The 20,598-nt window shown below is 45.4% G+C and overlaps 2 protein-coding genes across 3 annotated transcripts in view; one reads left to right on the top strand and one right to left on the bottom strand.

The window, feature by feature from the left end:
• NRIP2 (nuclear receptor interacting protein 2) overlaps positions 1-7,328 on the top strand; it is a 23,477-nt gene extending 16,149 nt beyond the window's left edge. For both annotated transcript variants that reach the window (XM_038179645.2, XM_027454962.3), the window contains 2 exons: positions 2,401-2,453; positions 3,212-7,328. In XM_038179645.2, the coding sequence (XP_038035573.1) occupies positions 2,401-2,453; positions 3,212-3,304 (146 nt within the window). In that variant the 3' untranslated portion in view covers positions 3,305-7,328. The remainder of the gene's footprint in view (positions 1-2,400; positions 2,454-3,211) is intronic.
• Positions 6,811-20,598, bottom strand: ITFG2 (integrin alpha FG-GAP repeat containing 2). Its single transcript, XM_027449852.3, has 12 exons — positions 20,377-20,598; positions 19,814-19,909; positions 19,345-19,386; positions 18,468-18,639; positions 18,008-18,147; positions 17,489-17,637; positions 16,152-16,246; positions 13,591-13,644; positions 11,362-11,453; positions 10,734-10,851; positions 9,967-10,140; positions 6,811-9,818 (listed from the first exon to the last, which is right to left on the bottom strand). Exons 1-12 carry the CDS (start codon positions 20,470-20,472, stop codon positions 9,673-9,675), a joined length of 1,374 nt encoding a protein of 457 aa, XP_027305653.1. The 5' UTR covers positions 20,473-20,598; the 3' UTR covers positions 6,811-9,672.

Genomic DNA, 20,598 nt, shown 5'->3' with positions numbered 1-20,598 from the left:
GTGAGGGGCCCTCAGCACAAGAAAGATGTGGACCTGTTAGAATGAGTCCAGAGGAAGGACATTAAGCTGATCAAGGGGCTGGAGCACCTCTGCTATGATTAAAGGCTGAGAGAGCTGGGGGTGTTCAGCCTGAAGAAAATGCTCCCCAGGAGACCTTACTGCAGCTTAAAGGAGGTTTATAAAAAAGATGGAGAACAACTTTTTGCTCAGGCAGACAATGATGGGACAAGGAGGAATGGCATTAAACTAAAAGAGGGGAGATTTAGATTAGAGATTAGGAGGAAATTCTTGACTCAGAGGGGATGGTGAGGCACTGGAACAGGTTGCCTGGAGAGGTTGTGGATGCACCATCTGTGGAGGTGTTCAAGAACAGGCTGGATGAAGCCCTGGGCAACCTGATCTAGTGGGTGGCATCCCTGCCTATGGCAGGGAGGTTGGAACTAGATGATGGTTAAGGTCCCTTCCAACCCAAGCCACTCTATGATTCCATGATATATATATAATATATATATATATTAAAAATACATATGTATATAATATATATATTATGTAATATATATATCTATTAGGCCAGTGGTTACAGGGTTTAAACCCTTAAACCAGGTTACAGGGCATCCAAAACCAATAGGGGTGTTAATAATGTTACTGGTGGCTGCCAAATCTTGTATACTCTAGACTTGGAGATTCTTTCTTCCTTGCCACTGGATGGATACAATTGATGACCCAGGAGTTTTCTCCATCCTAGTCCAATGCATGTTCTCATTTAGAAGTTTGGACAGTAGCAAGGCTTACCATATACTCCAGAGAGGCACAAAGAGGACACAGACAAGGCGAGCCACATATTACCATATGTGTTGTCTTTACCAACACTCACATAAATGTAAGCAGCCTCACATAAATACCAGTATAGATAGCCCAGTCCTGGTCCTCCTCCCTGGCTGATCAGGATTGAAGGTTACTAATAGAAACTCACACACCTTCAAGTATCTAGATTCACAAGCACACTTACACACAGACTTATACACATACTTTACAAATACCAGCACAGATTTTAAGTCTGTTTTGTATCTATGTCTGGGCCCTAGGCCTCTTACTCAGTCACTAACTCAGACCTTGAGTCTTTCCAGATGCAGCAAAGACCTCTTCCTACTCACTGACAAGACCAGCTTTAAGCGTGCTATCAGATTACAAAAATAAACATACATGCATTCAAGATTAAATTAACTGGGGAAATACGAACACACCCAGGTCTTTATACTTAGTGGCTTGTAGACCTCTCATACATATGCTTGTCCTCTCCAGGTGCTGGCTTATAAAATTCTGGGCCCGGTGGCCCTGGTTACAGCTGGCACTCTGAACTCTCCTGCATGATAATCTCTCCAATTGCTGGCACCTAGCTCTACAGGCCCTGTGACCCATAGTCCCTCCTCCAGTTGCTGGAATTCAGACCTTCCACCACACATCACAGTTCTCCCCGTTGCTTGCATCCAGGCCTACGCTCCCTTCCATAGTTACCAGGCTATAAGCCTTCCTATTTTCTTTGAGGTTCCCTTGTTTTCCCTAGTTTAGGACTACACCAAAACCTTTCTTACACACTGATGTCTCTAGTTGCTGACACCTGGACTTATGGGCCCTGTAAGCTGTATCCCTTTCTTGCAGTTGCTGACACCTAGACCTATCGGCCCTTCAACTTGCGGCCTCTTCTCCACTTGCTGGTACTTAGACTTGCAGCGCTTGCGCATAGGATAGTTATACAAAAAAAGGGAGTTTAATAAGAAGATAGGATAGATTGCAATCACCAGGGGCAGGGCTCAGTCAGACAGGTGAACTGACAGATAGCCTGCTTACATATGACTCGTCCCCATATCCCTGCATCCCTCTCTCCATTTTCCCACTCTTGTTCCTCCCTGATTCACCCTGATTCCTACCGTCTGCTGCCCTTGGCCCTTCCACTAAACATCCCATAGCAAGTTTCACATGAACCAAAAAGCTCTTTCTACCTCTCTGATATCTCATAATGAGTTTCAAACAATCCCACAAGCCTCCTCAAATATTCTATAATACTTATGTTAATGGTAGTTCCCTCTTATCAGCTACAAAGTTCATTTTGAACCTTTACAGGGCTATGTCTAAGTTACTCCTTTTAATGGCTCAACAGTCAGTGGTAGAAAAGTGTTGATTTTTGGTTTTGTTACTGTTACCACCTTCTTGTTAATGTTTACATGTTTAATTCATCACTTTCATTGATATTTGTGATTAAGTTTATACTAAGAAGTTCTTAACCATATAACTTAATGAACCAGATGCTCTCATATTTCACTTCTAGTAGGAGAGGGATACTTTCTTTAGAAGGGCAGTGTCCATAGTTTTGAGCCTAATCAGTCTCTTTTCTCTTTTTAGATGATGAAATGATGGAGTTTTGCATTGGTCTCCAGACTTTGTTGTCTCTCAAGGTAAGGAACAGCTTCTTGCAGGCCTCCTCTCAGAGTCCTCCAGATTTGGTTGCTGGAGGCATCAAAAATTCTCATGGTCAGGCCTTCCAGAGTGCCACTCGCAATGCTTGTTGCACAGTTACCAACCACACAAGCTGCAAATAGGAAGAGGAAAATGAAGAAGAAACTGGGAAAGGCAGGGCACAGTATATCACTATATGTCTATGACTATATATGACTATATGTCTATGTTGCCTTTTGAATACAGATGGGAACAAGCCTTATCTTTGAGCCAAGTGAAGCTGTATTGCTACATTCAATAGACATTAGCTGGGCACAGATGGAGAGAGTCCTCTCCTTTTGTCAGCTCAGAGCTCAAGATCAGCACTCTGCTGAGCTTGGCTTCTGCTCCCCTCAGAGCATGGCCGCAGGAAGCTTGTGCCTGCCTGTCAAATACCATGGAGCCACATGGTTGGATGCATAAAGCAGGAAAAGCACTGGACTGAAAGGCTGGGTGATGTGAGGACGTCATCTCAAATGAGGTCAGATGAGAAGAAGGGAGGTGGACAGGTGGCCCTGTGAAGGGTTTAGAGATGAACTAACTGGAGGGAATAGGAGCAAGGAGGCTGCACAGGGGACAGGGAGGGGAACTGTGAGGTTGCTACAAATCCAAAGTGCGGTGCTTGATGGTTATACAGGTTTTCCCCTGTCAGACATCACAAGACTGAGGTACTTGCTACCTGGAATGTCCAGCAAGTAACCAGCTTTCTCCTTCTTAGTGTTGCATCGACTTGGAGGAAGGAGTCCTGAGATTTAAAACACTGAATCAAGATTTGCCTTTTCTACATGCTTTTGAAGAGCCTGGTCAGTGACTGACTGCATCCCCCATGTCTGGGGCTGAGAAGACTTGCTGCCATATGAGAGAGATGAGGGTGAGGCTCACGTGCCCCTAACCTTGCCAAATTCTGGGTTGATGCTTTCACCGTGGAGTGAGAAAAAGACAAATGGGTGCTGGGAACTGTTGTTACTGGGAGTGTCTCACCTTGAGAGAGCTCTCCCTACTTTCATTAGACCTTCTGCTTGTCCCCATGTGCTGAGTGGGCTTTTCCTTGTTTTTCTATCTGTCCCTAGTCCCCTGATTTCTGTTTCTCTCTACCCTTTTAATGACTTTTTTTTTTTTTTTTACAATACCCTCTGTTCATGAGACAAGAGAGTCACTGTGAACAGTCTGCAGTTGTTCTATGGACAGGACAGTGCTTTTTCCAAAAGCTTCCAAAGATTGCTATGTATGTTTCCCTTAGCTCTTTTCCTTAATGTGAACACACTCCACTCTCCTTTCTTTGTGGGAAGGGCTCTGTGGCCAGTCCCCTCACCTGCACTCTGGGAAGCTGGATTTTGTTACTTCTTTGCTGGCTCAGAGCAGAACAGGATTTTATTGGGGGAAAAAATGCAGCAAGAGCACTTTTAGAGTTCTTAATTCTAAGAAACCTTTGAAAAAAAATAAATACTGAACTTAGATTCATAGAGTATGGTAGACACCAATGGATGCTTGGGCTTTATTACTGCATCATTGGCTACTAGGCTATATTGTGTGAACAGCAAAGCTACACATGGTAACCAGGCTGCTCCTCTCTGCAATTCAGCTCCGAGAGCTATATTCCTATCACCTCTGCTGTATCACCAGTCTGCAAGCCTGCCACTCATGTTAAATGTTAAGATGAATTATAATACCCAGTCTTCTGCTCTGTTAGCAACTTTCTTTCAACATCAGATCTAGTGATTGGACACAAATACATCATCAACCTCAAGTCCTGGCATTTCACAGCCCATCAACTTTGCTACTATTGCAGGAAATGAGAACTAGACTACTATGCAGAATCAGCTCAGATCAGACAACTGTGAACTCATCTGGGATGAACAGTGGTTATAAGTCACTTCTTCTTTTCCATTTGCATCCTAGAGCATAACTGTATGATAAATTCAAAGTCTATTCTTTATTAGCTATAGGAAAGATGTACCACATCAGGGCTTGCTCCATCTCACAACTATCTATTGACTATCCAAACTTCACAATGTCCCCTCATCTGCCCATATAATGTCATGATATCCTCATTTTGCCTATCCTGCTGGTTAAACACCACTGCCTCTCTTCCTCTCAAACACTTATAGAATCACAGAATCATTAAGATTGGAAAAGACCTTCAAGATCATTTGGTTCAACCACCCCCCTACCACCAATGTCACCCACTAAGCCATGTCCCTAAGCACCATGTCCAACATTTCCTTAAACTCCCCCAGGGACGGTGACTCCACCACCTCCCTGGGCAACCCATCCCAGTGCCTGACTGCTCTTTCTGAAAAGAAATGTCTCATAATTTCTGACCTGAACATCCCCTGGCGCAATTTGAGGCCATTCCCTCTTGGTTATCTGTGAGAAGATGCCAACCCCCAGCTCCCCACACCTTCCTTTCAGGTAGCTGTAGAGAGCAATGAGGTCTCCCCTGAGTCTCCTCTTCTCCAGACTAAACACCCCCAGTTCCCTCAGCCGCTCCTCACAGGACTTGTGTTCTAGGCCCTGCACCAGTTTCGTAGCCCTTCTCTGGGCACACTCCAGGGCCTCGATGTCCTTCTTGTACTGAGGGACCCAAAACTGAACACAGTACTTGAAGTGCAGCCTCACCAGAGCTGAATACATGCATTTCTGTGTGTTTTTTGTTGTTGTTGTTTGTTTTTCCCCTGAACCAGCTGTTGGATTCTGTAGTTTAACATAAGACTATAAACAGTGGAGTTACAGCCTGGCAGATACAACTTGTGACGTGTTTACCAGTATTAGTTGGCATGACTGGCAAATACTTCTCCTACAAACATTAGGCTAATGACTTCTGTCGTTAGTCACCATATCTTGCAGCTTCAGATCATACTTCTTTGATATTCTTCTACTTGTGCATCTGATTATTTCTCGCTCTGAACTGCTTTGCATGAATCTGCTGAATGACACCAACAGTTTACAGTATTCTCTCACTTATGTCAGGACCAAGTATATTTGATGATCCCTTCTTAAAAAGGGCATCTACATACACATACATGGTTATTTTTTTAAGAATCTTTTGATGTCAGGGAGCACATTAAGTCTTTTTTTTTAATTGGGTTGGCAAGGCTTAAGACTGTTTCAATTGTAGTTTCATTTGGAAAATACAAACTTCCCTATTCCCAACTCTAGTCATCTCTATTCCTTTGGAGGGCAAAGGGAATGAAGGAAGTCTTTCACAAGAGAACAAAACCCACTAAAGTAGAAATTTAGTATGAACTGCCACCTTAGAGCAGGACATAGGCATATCTTGTGTGGCCAACACTGGCTTCTTCATGACAAGTCCTACACCTTCCACGTAGACAATGGCATTTTAGGGAGAATCCCTTTGAATTGCCTTAGTGGTCAGCTCCTGTTAGGGCTACTTTTCTGTAGAGTGTATATAACACTTGCAAAACTGTCTGCAGGGAACTATCAAAACAAGTCTGTGGAACAGAGCAGCAGGTATCACATTTCGGGCATGAGATCCATGTGCAAGAGGTAACCCAATCCACAAAACGTGCACCATCCTGAAGCCATAATCACATCAGTTGTCTTGCCAGGAGCTTGGAGGCACTTGGTTTTGAAAGGAATGGAAGCCCTCTAGTCATCCATATTCCCAGAGGCTCACTCACTAGCAGGTGAATTATGGAACTGAATAGCACTGAGATGCTACATACATTTCTAAGCAAATACCAGGATATACCTGAAGAGTAATCGAAATAATTGCATTCAGCAAAGAGATCACAAAAATGGGAGCAGGGATGGCCAGCAGCATTATTATCTCTCAGGTAAACCAAATAAACCCCTCCCTTTATTTTCTTGATAGTAAATTGAACCTCACAACCAAAGCTGTGAATAGTTTGTCTACAAACATCCCCATTGTCTGAGACTGTTGGACTCCTCACTTGCTGTGTGCTGTCACTAGGACACACAAACATAGCTTGCAAATCATGCCCTGTTACCTGGTACCAGTTACCTGGCACCAGTTACTGCTGAGCAGGATGCAGCAAACAACATTTGCTGCTGCGTGTAAAGGAACAACTAATTCCAATGCTGTGAATTGCAGTGGCTGGCAATGATGAACAGGGAATGAGTTACAATGAAAATATAACTGCACCACTTCAGAGACAGAGCATATGTGGCTCCTTCTCTGAGCAGCTGTACGCTTCACAGAAAGTTGACAGCACAGGAAATAGTCTGAAGCATTGATTGTAGCTGCCAGTCTATTGATTGTCACTTTGAGGGTTCAGGGCATGAAAAAGAACAGAGAAGTCATCTTTTGCCCAAAGAACAGTACAGAAGTTCCAATTAACTCTTTTGTAGAGGTTTCATTTTATTTTTGTGCACAAAGGGAACAGGAACAAAACATCTGCAACTTATGTACTGTACACAAAACAAAACTGTCAGAGAAAACCCCCAAACACTACTGTCTTCCTTCTCAGATGCTTTCACGATTGGATGGTATATAATGCCCCTACCTTCTGACCTCTGTTCTTCCACAATGAAGCATGCCTGGGCTTGCACAGCACACAGCAGTGTTACCCAGCAGAAGAGGGCTAGGCTGTACGGGTTTGCCCTGTCCAACATTACATGTTTTGTCCCATTTTCTTTTAAAGATGGTTCCTAGGAAAATGGTTGTTTTTCTCCACTAACACTTTCCTGTTTCAACCAAAATAAATCAAGTTTATAAATCAAGACTTACTTTCTTCCTTAGAAATCATTTGACCTGTAATGCATTTTGTTTGGCATAAATCAGTTTCAGTCATACAACTATTCGTGTCCCCCTTGCGCTTGTGTTGCTAATAAAGGTTTCCATTTGGCATGGACTGCGAGCATTGAGTTGTTCTCTGTTAATGAGTGTAGGCAATCCTGTTTTGCTGTTAGGCCTTGGGAAGAACTCCAATGCTGCAGCACTGCAATAACCTGTAAAACCCAGCGAACAGATTTGCTGAACCCGGCCCAACTCCAAAGCAAATGAAGTGCTCCAGGCAATTGCTTGCAGGAACCTCTGGGATCCCAGCACTGGATCAAGGAGAGTCATTTGTGGAGAATGCCTGTGCTACCACAGCCAAACAAGATGCTAAGTGGGGCTACAGCAGGCACAAGTTGTGGTAGAACTTCAATTACATTCATCAAAGCACACACAGCAAAAAGAATCCAACACCTCTGCAGCAGTACACATACCAGGTTGTCTGAGCCATGACCAAGAACTCAGGCACTGATACTATTTGTACTCATACTGGTTCTGTCCCCAGCTTGGGGGAACAGAAAACTTCAAAGTGGCAGGAAAACAATTTACTGTGACCTAGTTAATAGCCAGTACAGGATTCATCTTCATTAGGAAAGCAAAATGATAAATGAGAGCCCACAGTGTCACACTAACTAACCACCAGCAGCTATGTTCTGTAAGGTGATTGCCCAGTGGGACAGGACGCTGTACATCCCAGCATCATGAGAACTGCTGGAATTTCCTGAGGTTACTTCACAAGCCCAGAGATGACAAGCCTCAAGACCACTCCTTGCTTTATCCCATGGGTAGATGGTCCTTACACTCTCCATGAATGACAAATTCAAGCCTTACTGCTCCCAACTTCCACTAATCTGACCAACACTGTCACCAAAGCACTATCATGATTGGAGAGTTCTTGCCTCGAGGGTCTAGTCAAACACAACCACTTAGTATTACAAGGGAACATGCAAATGTTTCTCAGAGGTCATGAAAATGGAGAGAAACTTCCACTATAGTTACAGAAGCTGCCCTCTGTAAAGCTTTTATACACCTGTGAATGGGAATTGCAAGGAAAAACTACAAGCCCTTCTCCCACATAGGGCCTTACTGCAGCAATGGACCTTTTGACCCAAATAGCAGGACACTTCTTTCCTCCATACAAAGTTCATTCTTCCTGTTAGGGCTGCTCTTGGATGTTTTGCAGAGCATCGCACACCAGTCTTTCACAAAACAGCCTGCAAGATCTTTAAATGTCATTTACTAACAGAAGACCGCTGAATTAGTTTTATTTGCTCTTATATCCAACCCTCTTAGGATGCCATAAGGGTGAAAGACTGCTCCATCCATTATGCACAACCAATAAAACATTACAAAAATGTGAAAGGGTAATAGATGCAACACAACAGGTTGCTCCCATCCTAATAAGCTGAAATAGGCAAGAGGCAAGCTGAGGGGAAAAGCAGAACACCAGCAACATGTGGAAAGGCACCCCTGTGCCTCTGAACATGAGCAGCCTGGGTGAGCAATAGCCTTTTCTAGATTCTACATGTACATGCAAGCAAGTAGAACACACCTCACTCCAGGCCACGTCCTTCATTTGTGCAGGACTCAAAAAATAGCACTGCACTCTCCAAAGACAGAAGAAAGTTTCACATTCCCACTGCTATGGAACAGACAAGCCATCACAGCACCACAGATTCTTCTTATTACCCAGTTCACAGGTGTTTTACTAAGTCACAGACTTCTCTGTAGTCATTCTGCCCAAGAGAATGGAGGCAAGCAAGGCTTCTTGAGTCAGCTGTGGTTTGCTGGAGCTGTTCAAGAGGACACTTTACACGTGCACTTTGTGGTTCTTCTCACTCATGTCCCTAGCTCCTCAGAACAGGAGGTGGTTTGTGAGCAACTTTTTAATAGGACAGCAGCAGAGCAAAAGCAAATAATGCTTGGGTCTACCTTAAAGACAAACCTAATGGTGGAGAAGGGCAAAGCCCCAGCCTGCTCACTCCCTAATTCACTTCGTCAGTTTGCAGCTTTTTTTATGAACGAAGTAATCACTAAAGCAGTTGTAAGAATAAGCCATAACCAAGACGGAGCTTGGCTATTTTCTCCTATAAATGTCCTTAGTACTCCTCCACAGTCACCCATAATGGACTTTCATTAGTAGAGAACATGGAATCTTGCTACAGAAGGCCAATGAGCAACACACTAGATTCCTGCTGTCCTGGTAGCTTTCTCAGCTAAAGTCAAACCAATTTGCCACCTTCACTGAAGCCTACAGACAAGCGCTTCCCTCCATTCAACCTGGCCTGTACACCCTTTGCTGAGCAGAGGCCTTGACAGAGGGAAAAAGAACAGTCTAATCTTCCTGAGGTGTGAATATTCGATTCCAGTCAGAGAAGAGTCTGTGTTGGGATGGAAGATGTTAATCTTTATGTGACTTGTTATAAGGAATCCAGGAGGGCAGTGTGGTAGGCAGAGTCTGTTCCAGCAGGGTCCTGACTCTGTGCGGGGACATCACGCTGATAGTGCTCAGGAAAATACAGTGTTTTGTGAATCAGATCTTTCACTGCAGAAACGTCATCTTTATCTACAGAAAAGAGAGAAAATTAATTGACAGGGATTCTCAATAGTTAGTAGCCCCCCTCCTCAAGTAGTACCTAGAACTCTAGTTCTCAGCATGTCATCTGCCAGCAGCCTTTCATCTATTTTTTCCTGTACACCCTTTCTTCACTCACCCACACCTAGCTCCTGCAGAAGACTGGCAAACTCTGGGTCATCCTCCAGGATTTTTAACAGGTTGGTGGACTCCATTCTCTCCAGCTGCACATCCCAGTAGATGTAGATCTTCTGATTGAAGCTGACATAAACCAGGCAGGGGCTGTTGCATCCTCCTTTGCATGCATAGAGGCCTATGAAAAGCAGAAGTATGGAGAATGTGGCTACTGCCCACAATACAGAGAAAGCAAATAGGCAACTTCTCACGATGAGAGAAAAAGATGTCAGCATAAAGCAGTGAGCACCCTGGGGGGAGAAGCAGAGACATGGACTTGGCTATGTTAAGTTATTTTGAGACAATCCGAGTAGGTGTCTCTAAACTATGCTATTAATGCATGGAACCTGGCGATTTGTGAGCTGCTTCTTGCAAGTCTGAGAGAAAGGAATTAGCAAAGTCAAGATTCAGGCTGGTTCCATGGGGTTCCTTATCTTCACCTGAGAACAGCTTAGAAGCCCACAAATTAAAAAGCAGTGGGGAAGAGAACACTGTAGCACTAAAGTAGGACAAGAAAAAAACAACAACCCTAAACCAATCAGAGGCATACCCCTGCTCACCCCTGATTATCCTAGATCCCACCAGATGGAAGACCAGCAGGGCCTCATGCAGTATACACACCCCAGGGAAATTCCTCTGCTGACAGACAAAGGATCCCATGTTCCCCAGAGGACGTCAGTAGCTTTGATGGAGAAATGCTTTGAGGGCTGTCTTTGCCACCAGGATCCTCACCTGCACAGAAGGCACTGACATTCTCATCTGCTTGAAATCTGGCAACAGTTCGATTGTGGTCAATGATGTACGTCTGACCGTCCCATGCACAGGCAATCACCTCCTCGTGCCCATTGCCCTGCAGGAACCGTAAGATCTCTTATTAGCACAAACATCAACAATTCACAGAGACAGTCAGGAATCTTTCCTGCTTGTTCAGAGACAGAACACTACTAACTGAACAAGTTACATCACTTTTCGTTTTCTTGGAGACCATCTCCTCTCTATCATAAAGATTATGCATCCTAAGAGCCTGCAGACAAATTGGGGCATTGGCGGTTCGCAAAACCACTCACCTTTGAAATGAGACAGAAGAGCAGCTAGGGGATGGAAAAGTTCATAGCAAGGTGCTGGGTTCACTAGGTCATACAGGCAGCCACAGCTCAACCTCTTGCAGGGAGACAGACTGACATGAGTGCAGAATGCACTGGCACAGTCAGAACCACACTCTGTGTCATCCTGAGATAATCCCAGCAGTTCTTCAGCTGAGTCACGCTCCCTCTGCCCTTTCTAAATTCACACACACAAAACTGTGTTGAGTTTTTATCTTCACTCCTTCCCTGCCAGACCTATTCACAGAGGTACTCACAGTAACATCCAGCTTTTCCAGAGCAAACAGCTGGTGATCAACCTGCACAGACCAAAGCAGCTTGTCTGCCCCTTCCATGAGTTTCAGTGTCCCTGAATGGGGAAGGAAGAAAAAAAAAAAAAAAGAAAAAAAAAGATTGTCTTGAAAATATTAAAAGGTAGCACAATTTCTGCTAAAATTAGGTCCTGCACACTCTTCCAACACTTGAGGTCTGCGTATGGAAGGGAGGGCATGGTACAGGCTGTGGCTGATAACAGATAGTCTCATTTCTGGGAAGGATGGCAGTCTATTATCTTGTCTGCAGTAACAGAAAACAGAAAGGAAAAATGGAAGCAGCAGCCCTGATAACTGGATGCTTTCTAAAACAATAAAATTGTCCAAAACAAGCTCTCCCTGAGTACAATATGCCAACAAGTCTCACATGAGACTACGTGAACATGCTTCTCAGCATGTCCCACAATTTCAAGAGAGCAGGTAACAGCTGAAAGGTCACTGAGTAATAGTATACACACACCCTCTTAGATGCTAAAACCATGCTGGACACTTAGATTATACAATTTTCCTACTACCCAGAGATTCTGTGATAGTGCCAGAAAGTGTGGAGGGTGGGGGGAAGTGTGTATCTGTGAGACAAAGTCTCATATAAGATAAACACCAATCTATCCTCACAGTGCCTTCCAGTCTCATTAAGGTTTGTGAAAGAACCATGGCCACAAAATAATCAGAAAGTTCCTAGCAGGACAACATATGGCAGGTGGACATTTAGCCTGAGCAGGCCAGGCTGTCTGTCTGGGAAGAGACAAGCACAGCACCTTGACTCCACACAGTTGGACAGAATCCCTCTGTTCAGTTCATTAGATTAAGTCTGTCCTATCACTGGTGAAGGATCTGGAACACAGATCTTAGGAGGAGTGGCTGAGGGAACTGAGATTGTTTAGTCAGGAGAACAGGAGGCTCAGAAGAGACCTTTGACAGTTGGACCAGATGATCTCGGAGGTCTTTTCCAACCTTAATGATTCTATGATTATTGTTCTCTACAATTACCTGAAAGGAAGTTGTGGGGAGCTGGGGGTCTCCGGACTGCTGGAGAGGCCTCTTCTTGCAGATAACTAGAGATAGGACAAGAAGGAATGGCCTCAAGCTGCACCAGGGGAGCTTTAGGTTGGAAATTAAAAGACATTTATTCTCAGAAAGAGCAGTCAGGCATTGGGATGGGTTGCCCAGGGAAGTGGTGGAGTCACCGTCCCTGGGGGTGTTTCAGTAAAGGTTGGGCCTGCTGCTTAGGGACATGGTTTAGTGGGTGACATTGGTGGTAGGGGATGATTGGAGCAGATGATCTTGGAGGTCTTTTCCAACCTTAATGATTCTGTAATCCTCAGTCAGTGACACAGCATGAGAACTTGGCTCAGGTTTGGAGTCAGCCTACATGAGGCCAGCTCTTCTCTACCAACACCTGAGTTCCAGCATCCATTTCCTTTACTGCTTTTGGAAATAACCCAAGTCTCTTCAAGTACAAGGACAAATCTCTGCTGTGGTTTAGAGGCTCTTGTTTACATGAATGGCACTGCTGAACTAGCATCACAAACAAATGTTTAAAGTAAGCAGGCAGGTTAAGAGTAAGCAGATATACATGTAAGTTCTGGTCTCACCCTCCACCTCAAGCATGCCTCCACCTCAAAGCATGCCTTCGGGCCAATGACCTAAACTTTTCATTCTCTAGCCTGCTCACAGCAGCAAGGCTTTAATAGTTCTATCCACATAGGCCATGGGGCCAAATGAGTAATTAATGTTTGTAAAATGCTTTGGAATCAACAGAAGAAAGCGCTGCAGTAGGGAAAGGAAAATGCAGATACTAACAGATTGAAAAACAAGTTTCCCAGAAAGCGCAAGCCTGTGCAACATGGGACCCAATTCAATAAGGAACAGAAAGACATGCTCAACTTGAAGATGTTTCATCACATCCTCAGATACAGGCATGTGATCACACACCTGGTTTAAGTGGGGGGCTTGCTTACAGTGACACTCTTACATTCCTGTCTTTGCTTTCATGCCTAAAGCATGTCAGCTAAAGGAGCTGTGGTAGAGTCTCTTGCCTGCCTCAGGAAGCACTTCTGAAGCTCTGTTCCCTCTCCTTTCAAAACCAAAAGGGCTCAGCACCTGTCTCCTACCTGGAGTTAGTGACCTTGGCTACCCCACAGGCCCACTTTCCAGGACAGTGGTAGGACTTACCATCCAGAGTACAGAGGGCAAAAAGACCCGAGCCACTATTCTCACTGGAGCAGCCTGCAAATACAAAAGAGAATTAAAGGAGTTGATACCATTTTAAGAGCATTGTCCCCTCCCTCTCTTGAAAAAAGATCCAAAACAATGAGCTGACTCATACTGCCTCCTTTTTTACCCAGCCTGGACATTTTGCATAACAGATATCTGCAGTCTTGCAACCCATCCTGCCTCATGATAGCTTTTATTTGTGGGGCACTACTGTCTCAAAACCCAAGAATCTAAACTCTTTGGTTTGCACTGACATAGGCATATCTGGCTCTGCTGACTGCTTCTGCAAGTCTATCAATGCCATGCATGTACTTCCAGGCCCTTGGCAGTTCTGATTGTACTGAACTGCATCACATCCTCTCCAGGCTCCAAAACCACACGGACAGAGGCAGGACAATCACTAAAGTACAACGTGGAGAACAGCCTATGTCAATTGAGTGTTACACCTGTACCCTTACTGTTTTCTTCAGGGGCAGGAATGTGGATTTTGGCTGTTCCAGGAAGAAATGCAGAGGGGGAAAAAAAAAAAAAAGAGAGATTCTGCTGGGAGGACTACAGATCAGTCACATTAGCACAAAAGCACCTCCTTTGCAACTCCTGAATGAGATTGTGGAGATGATGCTACAAACATTATTGTTTTCACTACAGCAAAATTGCGCAGAAACTGAGGTCCATTCTCACCAAACACTGGTTAGATGCTACAGAGCCCTTGCTTCATGAGCAGGTTAGACATCTGCTTCCATGCTCACACACCCAGCCCTGGCTTTACTGGGTTATGCCCCTACAGCTGTGAACTTCCTGCAAACAGTATCCTCTCCAAGACCTGTAACACACGCAGCTGGGTGCAGGACAGCACCAACAGATGTGACTAACTGAACCAGAAGGAAAGACTCCCCTGACCACCACTTCAATATATTCTCTACCCGTCCACCAGTAAGAAAAGACACGGAAGGTCAGGTTTTGAAATACAACACCCGGTCGGGGAAGATGAGCTGTATTCAACTACAGCTGCATTTTATCCTTGGAGTGACAATGTGGAAGGAAACACTGTCTCCCTAATATCTAAGATCTTCCTACACAGGAAATCTGGGAAAGTCAGGGGCAAGCCATCAGAGCTGAAAGCAGCTTAGTGCTTTCCTCAGGCAGTTTCCTCAGAATGACACTACTGCAAACTTACCTCTGCCCATGCACAGCTCCATGCTACACCCTGCACACTCCCAGAACACAGACTACCCTATTTCTGCAGATGAGCTTAAGGCAGACAGTTGGGATGGTTGGGTGCTCTACTGACTCTAACTTATATCCATCCAGACAAGCTGTGTTCCAAAAGATCAGCTGTGCCTCCTTTATGAAGTGGTCAGCATTGCACTCTTTAGTTGCTTCACAACTACTGGGCCCAGCACTAAGGGGCTTTTCATATTTTCCTCATCCCTAATTCTGCATGCCTTCATTTTTTACAGGCTTCTCTCATGACATGCAAGGCTTTGTATGTGTGAAATAATTGATTTCATGCTCTGTGACTATGGTGCTTGTAACAGTATCTGAGATGCTGAAAAAATGACAAGCTTAGGAACTGGGTAAGAAAGGTACTCTGGGGAGGGGGTGAAAGGCAGGTTTTCAGTAGGTTGTCCTTCTTCCCCAGCTCTAATCTCATTGGACAGCCTAAAATCCTCCCCAGACAGCACTGTAGGGGATAATAGTTGGACAGAACAAATGCAGCTGAATTCTAGCCACCTGCAGACAAGGACGGAAAGTCATCTGTGCTTGGAATCTTCTTCTTCCTTGCATTATGCTCCAAGCACAGGGTGAAACCTGCATTCTCCATAGGTATCAAAACAGGGTTCAGTATGTGGGCCAGGCAGAGGCCACGCCACTGAGCAGTTGCACAGGGGAAGTGTTGGCAGAGTGTAAGACATGTCTGGATGTAACAGCAGTGTATTAGGGCTGAGAGAAGACAGCAGCTGTGGAGACTTTAGGCATGATAGCTGAACAGAATACACTGAGAGGAGACAGAGGACAGTGATATAAATGAAATATGGAAGCAGCTCTGCAGGGGTTAGGACTGCATAGATAAAGGAAGAGCAGGATCTAGCTGCTGGAGGACAGGTAATTAGGAATCAAGTGCTGTAAAGCACAAAAGCAAGAATTAAAATTAGGCTGTGGAAAGAAAGAAATGCATCTAGGGAGTAGGAAGGGTGTAAGCTGCAGACATGCAAAAACAAGGATCAAGGACAACTGCAGGGCATAGAAACCATTCAAGATGAATAAATGAAAGCCAGTGGAAGCTGCAGAGAAACTATTGTGCTGGGTGAAGAGTAAGCTAGGGAAGGACAAAGGCTATAAAAAGCTCAAAAGCAACCATTTGGCTGTCCTTCTTTGGAGGCTGGCCTCCTGTTCTTGCAGCTACCTCTCAAAGTTATTACTTTTCAGCCACCGGCTGATTTCATGATGGACTGACGTATTGAAAAAAATAACACAGACAACTGTTGGGCTAAGATCCCACGCTTCAAACCTCTCACCTCGGCCAATGCTACCAATCAGATGAGTAGAAACATTCTTGTTGTGAATTCGGCCAGATGTTTGGTGGAGAATGACATCTCGAACAGGGGCTTCCCTAGGGAAAAAAGCAGCAGGCATCAGGAAAGGTTAGGGAACTGTGCGGGGGGGACTGTACCAGAACAATCTCATGAGCAGTGTACTCCAGAGCTCTCCAAGTCCAGAGATGGATTGGGTCTGTGCATAGGCTAACAGTTCAATGAAATACTCAGAAATAGTCTGCTATCCCAACAGCAAAAAACAACACAGATTGCTCAAAGTGGCAGCCATTTCAGTCATTAGCAGAGCGATTATTTGCTGGGAAAAATCAATTAAAAGAATGCATGCCACCTCAGGAATCAAAGAAAGTTGCTAATGCTTAAAAAATAAAACATAATGATTTGATGCATCAGCAAAATGAAAAGAACTCAAAAAAAGTCAATAAAACACCTATTCCAACCAAGGGAAAAAATGTGGTTTTTGTTTGTTTGTTTTTATATCATTACTGTCACACAAGCCTGGCTGCTATTCATTCAGGAAAACTGTCTGTCTGTGGTTGAACAAGTTGGTCACAAGTCATGTATGGACCTGGGTCCTGGCTAGGAGGGTACTCATGTTCCACTAAGGTCCCTGTGACATCAAGGAGACTAGCTCCTATTCAGTTGATTTTCTGGTTCTGCCTTAAAGTTTCAGAAAACAGCACAGGAGCACCTAAATTTCCCACACTGATCCCTCTAGGGCTAAGGAAAATAACCTCACTGCTCATCCTGCCTTTTATGATTGTGATTTACAGCACTGGCTGCCAGGGTCTCCATTAGAAAATCCTACAATCCTACCTTACTTGGAAAAAAAAAAAACAACACAAACAGTGAACAAATCCAAATTGTTATTCTAGGGATTCAGATTAACTGGCCTTGTCTCAGCCTTTCATTAACCACCCTTCCCACCATTAGACAAGTCCCCAAACTGCCTACTCCTCTTTCTCTGGAAATAAAGGTCACTGTCTTTCCTGTTTTAGTCCTCCAGTACAGCCCCCCTCAGTAAACTGCTTTTGCTATCTCTCTTTGGCCAACCCAAGGAGAAAAGAGTGGGACTCAAGGAAAACAGCAGTATTCAACTCTGTGATAGAAAGATGAATTCATGGGCACTCGGGTGCAGGTGGGCTTAAGCCATAAACTCCCAGCAGCACACAGCAAGTCAGCAGGCTTCACCAGGACAGGTAACGCCATCCCCTCTCCGAAGGCTGGTGTGGTGGTGCCCCCTTGTGACAGCCACATACAGCGGAATCTCTTCATCCACCACGTGCAGTTAGGCTGTTCACCTGCTCGAGGCAGAGCTCTCCCTTCCCTCGGCTGCAGGCTGCTGCTCCGAATTCCAGGTGCAGAGCAGAATGGCATAACCGCAGCCCGGCTGGGACACCATCATCTCCGGTAAGCCGTCAGGGCCTGGGTTCACAGAAAGGCTATCCACCTGTGGCGGCACAGGATAAACATGGTCAGAATTAGACTGAGAACCTTACACACCCAGAGCTCTCCACTGTGTTTGTGTGGATGTAGCAGATTTTCTGACAGAAGCTGAGCAGGAGCTGAACAAATACAGCTAGAGGCAAAATATCCAAATTAAAGTAAAAGGTATCTTCCCTACCAAAAGCCACTTAAGAACAGCCTAGAGGACAATGCTCTCTGGTCAGGTGAGAGTAGCTACCCATTTCCCAGACCATCCCATGAGCTTCCCTGTAAGCACAGGACAACCACGGGGCAAATCTCCTTTCAAGCCATCAAGACAACAATCTCCGTGTTGATAGGACTGAAATTTTGTGCCTCTTCCCCCACTTCCTTACCTGACCTTCTAGCAGCCATTTCTTCAGCAGGATCAGCTGCCCAGAGACATGGTCTGAATTCTCCGACAGGTCCTCCCAGCGAAAAGCACGCACCACTCTGTCAGTGTAACCTACCACCAGCTCACACTTCCCATCTCCATCTGCAGGGAGACAACAAGATAGATAGGCTCTCTCAGGCCTTCATAACCACAACACCCCTAATATTCAGAAACCACTGTGCTGGTTTCCATCAAGTAGCACCCCTGAGGACCCTAATCCCATTAGGAGAACTTGCACTACAGGAAAATATCTGAAGTTCTCATTCTTCTCCTCAAGGACTTGTCTGTGTTTGTTAAAACATCTGTTTCAGCAAAGTAGTCATTTTCCTCCTGTGAGTCCTGTACACTTTCTCTCTTCCCAGCCCCAACTCACACCCACAAATTCCTTCATCCTGCACTCCCACCCCAGCTGCCCTACTCACCAATGTCACTGATCAGCATGACCTTGGTGTTGGCAGGAATATGCTGCTTGAACACTGGCTTCTGCTCTTCTGCCAACTCATGGTGGCCAGAAGCATCTGGGTGTTTTGAAGGTGGAGAAGTCAAGTCAAAAAGATGAAACCAGCCTTCTGCACTCACTGCCACTACAAGATTCTAAGAGAAAAAAAAAAAAAGTCAATTGATTTTATTTCTCTTTTAGAAACTATAGAAGCTGTCACTCAGCTGAGCAAGGGAAGATATGAGGGTGAATCCATCAACATCAGTGACTGTTACAGGGGAACAGAAGAAGATTTTTGGCCAGCATGCAAACCACTCAGGTCCTGTAGGGTCCAAACTTCTTGCTCATTCTTGCCAGAAGATTAGGATATCAAGATGATGTGTGTATGCAATCCCCAGTGTATGGCTTCCTCAATCCTCACTTTAGCTATGCTCCACTCTAGAGTGTGCACAGCTACAGCATTTTAGGCAGGGTGCCTAAACTAGGAGCTTTGGTCATGGGTTTAACTATCAAAAAAACAGCAAAACAGCAAAAGGAGTTATATAAACCCAGAGAAATTTACTTGGAAGTCTGGACTATTCTGTGGCTCAGTCTTATTTAGGTGACCTTAAACACACACAGACAAGTAGCAGAAGGGCCATGACCACAGCACAGATCAGCGCAGAGCAGGATAAAAGCCACTGAGGAAAGGGAGCAACCCTCAAACCTCTGAAATCTCATGGCACTCACAAAGGGAGATGTGCTTATCGGTAATATTTTCTGAAGATAGGATGTATTTCTTTGCTCACTAAGACCTGCATATGGATCACACTGCCCACATGCCCCACAGACAAAGCTGGGGACAGTTTGGCTGCTCTCACCTTTCCTTTATTGCATACATCTCCCACACCAACGCACGTGAGCTGCAAGAGAAAAGAAGGCCTTAAGAGTCCATCCATGAGAGAAGGCAATGCAAGGCAGCACTTTCAGATAAACCCCTGCACCACCCCCTCCTCTCCTCATAAACAGTCTCTTTAACAGCTTCTTCAAAGACAAGAGAGCATAGCCAAAGACAGAAACACATCTGCCACTCAACAACCCAGAGCTCTGGAGCAAAACCCACAGTGCACAGGAACAGGGTCAATGTAGAAGCCCAGTTCCTGTGTTCATTCAGAGCTCGTCATCTCTAACCACATGGCTAGCTGTAAGCAAACGGCGGGTCTTTCATTACCACATGAAAGGCATCAGATCCAGTTCTTGCTGCTACTCCTCTCTGGTCTTCAAGTTCCCAGGCAGTCAAGGACCCGCACCAAAAGGCCCAACCATTTAAAGTTTTGCCAAAAAACTAACCATTCCTTGGCAGGATCGCACAGTCCACGGTTTGCTGTCATCGTTCTTGTACACATAGAGCTTCCCATTGGTGTCTCCTACCACCAGCTCATTCAGCTGTACGAGAGAACCGGGTTAGCAGGTAGGAATTCACAACTACAGCAAGGCAGCACTCCCAGCGCAGTGAGAATCACAGCAATCATACATTAAAATCACTCAGCGGGAAGAATCGGCAGAGCAAAACAAGAATTAGAGAGAGGCTTCAATCAATACAGAAGGTCTGGGGGAAAAAAAATAAATAAAAGCCCTGATTTTACTCTAGCAGGTAAAACAGCAGGAGAGCGGCTCCTTAGAGCAATGCCTTATTATCCACTTCTTCTCCAGAATCCTGTCACTGCCTGTTCAATGTCGTGCATTAAAAACAAACAACCACCACCACTCCAGCTTCCACCCTTTTGAGTTGCGTGCATTTCCACGCTCCCTGCGCCCTCCACCCCACACAACACCCATCCTCACACCCATCCCCGCGACACCCGGGCAGGGCGACCCCCAGACCCTTCTCCCCGGACCCCCCCGCCCCGCACCGTGTCGTTGTCGGCGTCCCCCAGGCAGATGGCGTGCGGGAAGAGGCTGCCGCCGAAGTCGAGCGCCACGCGTTGCACGTAGCTGACCGAGCGCATCCCGCCGGCCTCGGGGGGCTCCGGGGGGCTCCGGGTGGGGGCTCCGAGGGGCTCCGGGGGGCTCCAGCAGCACCAGGCCGCGGCGGAGGGAAGGGGCGGCGTGAGGGAGGGAAGGGGCGGTGCTGG

This window comes from Anas platyrhynchos, chromosome 1 (genome assembly GCF_047663525.1).
Source record: "Anas platyrhynchos isolate ZD024472 breed Pekin duck chromosome 1, IASCAAS_PekinDuck_T2T, whole genome shotgun sequence".
NCBI classification, from domain to species: domain Eukaryota; kingdom Metazoa; phylum Chordata; class Aves; order Anseriformes; family Anatidae; genus Anas; species Anas platyrhynchos.
This window is presented reverse-complemented; position numbering and strand designations above follow the sequence as displayed.